The 7,726-nt window shown below is 31.7% G+C and overlaps 1 protein-coding gene across 1 annotated transcript; it reads right to left on the reverse strand.

Moving 5' to 3' along the window:
- Window positions 1-3,590: 3,590 nt before the first annotated feature.
- LOC109853679 lies at window positions 3,591-6,532 on the reverse strand. The gene is made up of 5 exons (XM_020426016.1): window positions 6,452-6,532; window positions 5,332-5,421; window positions 4,860-5,132; window positions 4,608-4,763; window positions 3,591-3,955 (listed from the first exon to the last, which is right to left on the reverse strand). Exons 1-5 carry the CDS (start codon window positions 6,516-6,518, stop codon window positions 3,807-3,809), a joined length of 735 nt encoding a protein of 244 aa, XP_020281605.1. The 5' UTR covers window positions 6,519-6,532; the 3' UTR covers window positions 3,591-3,806.
- Between the last annotated feature and the right edge of the window lie 1,194 nt (window positions 6,533-7,726).

The following is a 7,726-nucleotide window of genomic DNA, read 5'->3' on the forward strand; positions in this document are numbered from 1 at the left end:
AATCTTATTGTCAAAAGAAGAGTTTAAAGAATCGATATAAATTTTGAGCAAGCTCATTTGAAGTCAGTTAATTGAGTATTTATTCAAAAAAGAGAGCACGCTTGCTTAACAGCACACTAATAGGGACAGTTACCCTAGAATATTAATTAAAGTAATACAAGAATATAAGGCCTATACAAGCCATTTTTTATTAATTAAAGTAATATAAAATTTATATATACAAATGTGGTAACACAATATGAGGATTAAATACTATAGAAGAAATATATAAAAATAGAATATATAAAAATGGAATCAATTTAAATAAATTGTATAGACATACTTTGTTATTATTTTGTATATATTTATTTTCGTGCACATAGCACAGAATAGAACCGCACGCTCGTGGACATGGTTGCGTAGTTTCAATGTGCACCACCCTCGTGGACATGCGCTAGTTTACGGGGCGGAAAAGTGATTACACATTCTCTTATGAGTCTGGCCGCTCTTAGGCTTTTTTCTGCTCTTAGTCAGTCTGTTTTACCTAGTGAAACTCTATGGGTACCCATAGACGTGTAATATATAGACTGCGCGTTTGGCTAAAAAGATGTATTCAACGTTGAGAGAGACAACATACTTTGAATAGTAACTCTTTCTCTGTCTATCATTTACCCCACTACTTCGCTAGACAAAGATGAGGCTACTATTCAACACCAGCTGTCTCTCTCTCAACGTTGAAGACATTTTCTTAACATGGCAAAAGTAGGGAACGCGCAGTCTATATATTATACGTCTATGTGGGTACCACTGAACTATAATATGAAACGCGCCTTGCCATTGTGCGAGCGTCCGCGATAGAGAGCATCACAACTAGGATCTCAGTCTTTGTCTCGTCGTCGCTGATTGGTTGAATTTATACGAGTACAGTCTAAGACAAAAGAACAACGAAAAGTAAGGCCTGTTCTACAATACTGTCGTAAGCTGTAAGTCGTAAGAAATTGACCAATCGCAATCGATTATTCTTCTGTAATTGGTCTGTGATTGGTCAATTTCTTACGACTTACGGCTTACGACTGTATTGTAGAACAGGCCTAAAGAATGACTGCGTTCAGCAGAAGAAATCAGCGCTTACGAGTGCAGTCCAAGACAAAAGAACAACGAAAAGTAAAGAATGACTGCATATTAGCAATTGCTGAGCGTTCTTGATATTATTAATGATTAATTTTTTATTTATAATAAAGTTTATTTTTTTATTAGAACATTATAATAAAGTTCTTATAATAAAGTTTTTTCATTAAGTATTGTTTGACTTATGAGGGTTGAATATTAGAGTATCGCAGATATTAACATTATCTATTAACGTTATCACTCATTTCGAATGTTGCTTTATCCAAAAAACTTATGTTGAATAGGAAGTTAGGTTCTTCGTTCAATTCTCTGCATCATGAGCTCACAAAATTTGTTTTGATCGAAATCATCTTTGTAGAAAATATACCGGCGGTACTCTAATATTTAACCTTCATAACTCAAAAAGTACTGAATAAAAATAAACTTTATTCTATTGTTTTGGAAAGCTCTTGAATTAAGCTATAAGAATCTGCTACAAAAAATAGAGACTTTTATTAAAACATCGATGTGACCTTGACCTGACCTTGGCGGCGTCATCCAAGTTCACAATCACTAAATAGATCCTTTTAAACTCTATAACTTTTATCTGAAACACTTTTTCGTAAAATGTCTAGTTTTTGAGATTTTTCGCGATACCGGTATTTTTTTTATACACTCTATATATAATGTACTTTCTACTCGTTTCGCAATCTGGTTAGATTACATTTTGCGGTATCGGTCAATTGATCGGATTATTTAATCGGATACGCAAAAAAATCGGCGAAAACTTACCCGGCCAAGTCACAATTAGATTCAGTTGCCGGTACTCGAAGAAAAAAAGCAGCAAAAATTTTATTTGTCGCGCGCTGATGATCCGCGAAGATAAGCAGTTACGTAACGAGACGTGGACTTTTCTAAAAGTTTATAACTTTATAAATATTTCAGAGAGAGCAAAAGAATTTCTTGATACAAAAATTTAACAACTCCCGCCGCGTATTTCAACTTTTTCCTAATACTGATTTTCGTCCGCAACAAAATGTCGCGTATTTCTTCCTTTCTTTCTCGATTATATTATCTTCCGTTTTCTCTTTTTTACCCGCTCTTTTTTCTATTTCGCTTTATATACTTACTGACTTTCGTTCTCTCTCGAGCATTTTACGAAAGATACTCCGATAAAAATGACAGAGCCAACGAGGAAGCGTATCCCTGAAAGAAAGATTTTGATTTCCCGTCGCGGTTAAAACTTTCGCGTTCGTATAAATATCGAATATCCCGGATGTCAATTGGACTAGCAAAGTTTCGCGCGTTCTTTTCAATGAATTTTTTTAAGAAAAGGAAAGCACCGCGAGCATTGTAGACGCTGCAAATGCGACAACGAAACCTTTTTGTTGCTGAAAAATTGCGTAAGATCGATATTGTCGTTATTTGTCATCGAGACAGGTCCATTTCGTTCGAAATTAAAGAATTGAAAACGAAATAATAACTAAGTGAAATCTCTGTGCGAGTCGATAATCGAGAGTGGATGAATCGTTTAGAAAATTAGCGTAACTACCGCATATGAGCTGCATTTATCGAAAACTTAATTTATTAAATAGTATTTACAATATTAAAGACAAATAAACTGTACCAGTAAAAATTACATACAGTATTTAAAACAAATTACGCATACAAAATCTTTATTTCTTATAACTTTAAAAAACCTTTAAAAAACTATTAAACGTATTTTTGCTATATATCCTATAAATGTGGATTGTATGGATAAATTTGCATTTTATAGAGTGACTTCATCGATCTCAATGACCTTACCATACGTTGTCAAGAACATGGATTTGAATAACAATCAAAAGGTTTTAACCGTCACTCGTTCTTTGTAAAAACTTTATGGACAACAAAAGTTTCATTTAATGAATTTGATTCATCGAGAAACAATAGTTCATTAAATGAAACTTTTTTTGTCCATAAAGTTTTAACAAAAAACGAGTGATGGCTAAAACCTTTTGATTGTTATTCAAATCCATGTTCTTGACAACGTATGGTAAGGTCATTGAGATCGATGAGGTCACTCTATAAAATGCAAATTTATCCATATAATCCACATTTATGGGATATATAGCAAAAATACAGGAGTTTTTTAAAGTTTTTTTAAAATTATAAGAAATAAAGATTTTGTATTCGTAATTTGTTTTAAATAAAAGACTGTATGTAATTTTTTTTACTGGTATAGTTTATTTGTCTTTAATATTGTAAATACTATTTAATAAATTAAGTTTTCGATAAATGCAGCTAATATACCGTAGTTTCGCTAATATTATTTACACATAATATATGATATTTTAAACGTAATATGTCTTATATTGTGACTTACTAACTTTGCGCCGAGATTCTTTGCAATTGGAAAATTCATAATCACATTGTCGATCCGCGTAAACATTATGGACATACGTTAAAACTATTTTAAACTGATGTGATAAAAAACAGCTAGCTAAATAAAAAATACAAGAACGTGTTTGTGATTTGTTATATTTTATCCTTTATTACACTTCTATTATATTCAAATCGCAAAATAATCGCTTTTTATAAAAATCTTGTAATAATCATAAAAACTTAGCGGCTCAAACCTCACAGTTATTTTAATGTTACAATGATGTCTTTCTGCAAACGTGTTCCCAATTTCTTGGAATTTAGTAGACATCTAATAAATCTTGACAAATACATAAATTTTATGGGAACAGCACGGAGAAGGGAACTTTTGCCAAGAAACGGTTGCTATAGTCAAGTAAGTATGGCGAGAAGATATAGTCGAAAATTGGATTCGTTATTCTAAACAGCTCCAAATAATTGTGACTTATTAACTTTTCGAAGAGATTCTCTGCAATTGAAAAATTCATAATCACATTGTCGATCCGCGTAAACATTATAGACATTATTTTTGTAAATAAATAGTTAAACAACGGTTTTGTAATTAAAACAATTTAAAAAAAAAAGAAAAAACCGATTGTCCACTAATGGCGATGGTATCAAATACAATAACTTTTTATTATGTAACCGACTAGTTATTCAAAATGTTTTATTGATTGTAACATTATTCTTTAGACTGAGAAATATAAATCCGGTCATAAGAGTCGTTCGCAGGATGTTGTGCGGAAATATGTGTGTATATATATATATATACATATACGTGTTCACATGTAAAGTTTTACACATGAGTTTTTGAATTGAAATTTCAATTCTTATAATCATATAAGATGCTAGATTTGCATCACCTATATGAGAGACCCCGTATACTTCCCTAACTAATTTTTAAAATATTGCAAAAAATTCTTCAGTTTGGCTGAAGATGATCTAAACGAATAAATACAGATCGAAACGTTGGTGGTATTAAACATAATAATTCAACTCACAATGTCCCGTTACGATTGTGAGTTGAATTATTGTGTTTGAAACCACCGCCATCAGTGAACAATCGGTTTTCGGATCTTTATTTAATTATTATTTTTGTAATAAAGTAAGTAAGTTCTTGCCCATTGCTTTGTTGGGGAATACTCCAGTGCAATGTATGTTCAAGTTTCCATCGTTATTAAGTATTTTGAAATCTTCCACAAACCAAACGTCGTTCGTCACACAACCTGTGAGAACCCAGGTTTCTTTGACGTTGGTCTTGATTACCTCACAGTGTCCTATCACATTAATATCAAAATGAATATTACATATTACGCCGGGAAATAGGGAAAATTTATATGCATATAGTTTGCATGGGGAGTTTACTGTCGTACCTTTTCTTTGTATTTCAAAAAACCCACCAATAGTTAACTTGAGGATGTAGGAAGTAAGAAAAGTTATTTGCTTTTTGAAAATATCAATTTGCAAACGAAAGACATTGTCATCGTGTAAGCTCGGTATCACATCGTCGAAATCGATGTTACTTAAGCCAATCACGGTAAAATTCAATGCGTTTAGTTTTATATTTATTTCGCCCAAGTCAAATTCAAATGACTCATCTTTATGTACTAATGGATCCAAAGGTGGAAAATCAAATTCTGGTATTCCTGTTATCTCAAAAAAAGATTAATAAAAATGATTTTACTCTCTTTCTCTCTCTTTATAACCACAGTAAAAATTAACCCAGTCAGAAATCGACGTCGATCAACCGTAGATCGACTAGTATAATCGACGTCGAATCGACGTCGATTCGACAAGGTATTTCTGACTGGGTAAATTGTGACAAATTGTGGATATCTGTCTAACCGTTTACAAATCGCGGCCATGCTTCTTTTATCGCATCTTTCAAGCAGGCAGAATAATCAGACGAAGAAGACTTTTTGCAGGTATCTACAGCTGAAAGAGAATAAAATAATATTGAAGAAAACATAATGCACTTTCGAACAAAATTAATAATAATAATTCAGAAAAACGTGGCAAATTTGAGCAAATAAACTGGGTGTTCGCGTTTGATTTAAAGTGTAGTTTATTATTGTAAATTGATTATTCAAACGTTTCGATCGTGTTTCTGACCTTCTTCAGTGAAAAATCTACATTAAGTAAAAAGACCAGTAAAATTATGAAAAGTTTAAATAATTATGGAAAAAATATTTTTGATAAAAAGTGCTTAAGATGTAATAAAGATTACACTATCGCATTCTTACCAAAGTTAATTAATGTGGAGTACTTCCCATATAAAAATCGCCCTGTTCTCACAGCATTTCAAAGTCATCTAAGTCAATTATAGTAAACACAGAAATTATTTAAATAACACAAAAATTAAACAAGATAGAGATAACAACGATCAGATTCAAAATTAACACATACTTAGTCAATATAAAGACCGAAAATGGAACTAAAAAAATAATAAGATGTGTACAGTTGAACAACTGCAAAGGATATGGAAATTTATATATAATTTATGGGAAGTACTCCACATTAATTAACTTTGGTAAAAATGCAATCTTTATTACATCTCAAGCACTTTTTGTCAAAAAAATTTTTTCCATCATGTTTAAACTTTCCATAATTTTACTGGTCTTTTTATTTAATATAGATTTTTCACTGAAGAAGATCAGAAACATGATCGAAACGTTTGAGTAATCAATTTACAATAATAAACTACAGTTTAAATCAAACGCGAACACCCAGTTTATTGGCTCGAATTTGCCACGTTTTCCTGAATTATTTTTTAAACTCTCACGAGTTTCTATTACTTGATTAATAGAAATACATATTTTAGAAACCCGTGATGAAATTTTGCCACACAATCGTATACGTCGCTAGAAGTTGTAATTGAAAAATATAATTTTTTTTCGTATATTTCTACATTATTTTCTGCAAAATTACATTACACACACGTAGAAGAATTGTAAAGATAACTTACGGAGCGTGAGCTCGTCTGCTAATCCAAACGCCGCAATACATATAACACAAACTATATGGAATATCATGTTGTTCGCCAAGTTGAGAATGAACAGTCAGACGCATGTACCAGCTTTTATAGCTTTAAATTGTCCTTGATAATCACTATTTATGCATTTATTTGTGCGTGTCTATATTGATGTTTTAATCAATTGTTTGATTATTATTTTTAAGAATGTTGAATAAAACAAAAGATACTATATTTGTCAAGTTTATGAGACAATCGATAGATTATAAATAATGATTAACAGTTGACTGAGAATTAATATCGGGCTCTGACGTTTTTCAAACGAATAAATGAATATATAAATAGTCGTGAAGAGCCGTTCGCTGGATGTTATGCGGCAAATATGTCTGTATATATATGTGCGTGTACACACATATAAACGAATTCACGTTTTCACGTATTTTTGAATTGAAATTTCAATTCATAAAATCATACAGGATGCTATATTTGCATCTCATGTATGAAGGACCCCGTATACCCCCCGAACTAATTTTAAAATATTGCGAAAAAAACTTCTCAGCCAGGAGTCGAACCTGGAATCTCCGGCTTTCCGGGCCTTTCCTGTCACACACACCAGGCGCGCGGCTCACTGACGTGCGCCTGGCTAAATGTCTGCGCTGATTGGCCTGATTTATTCAATAATTACTCTTTTATTATAAATAATAGAAAAAAATGATTCAGGACTTTTCGACTCAGTTTTACTCCTTCTACCTGCCTACGAGAGATTGTACGGTAATTCTGGGACACCTTGTATATATAGACATATTTTTGCCGCATAACATCCAGAGAACGGCTCTTCACGACTATTTATATATTCATTTATTCGCATAAATAGTGAGTTTATTTCGGAAATACGTAGTAAGAATTATAAAAAAAATTATGTATTCCATCACAAATGATCTGACTTGAAAAAAGATATGTATGTTCTTTTTTTGACGCTCATAAAAAGTAATATCATCACAAAACGTTTATATTTGCATTACAATTTCTCATTATATGTTTATATTTGCATTACACTTTCTTTTTTAACACGTTGACTACCAAGTGGTCAGAAAATCTGACATCATTAAATTTTTTTAGAATATAAATTAAGATAAGATGAATTTTTTTAACAATTAACGATAAACAGAGAATTTTTTTTTCTCGGGCTCTGAAGTCATTAAACTAAATGAATAATAAATATATACTAGGTCATAAGAGCCGTTCGCAGGATGTTTTGCGGAAATTATA

Source organism: Pseudomyrmex gracilis, unplaced genomic scaffold, assembly GCF_002006095.1.
Source record: "Pseudomyrmex gracilis isolate BER0280 unplaced genomic scaffold, ASM200609v1 scaffold_53, whole genome shotgun sequence".
In the NCBI taxonomy this organism is placed as follows: domain Eukaryota; kingdom Metazoa; phylum Arthropoda; class Insecta; order Hymenoptera; family Formicidae; genus Pseudomyrmex; species Pseudomyrmex gracilis.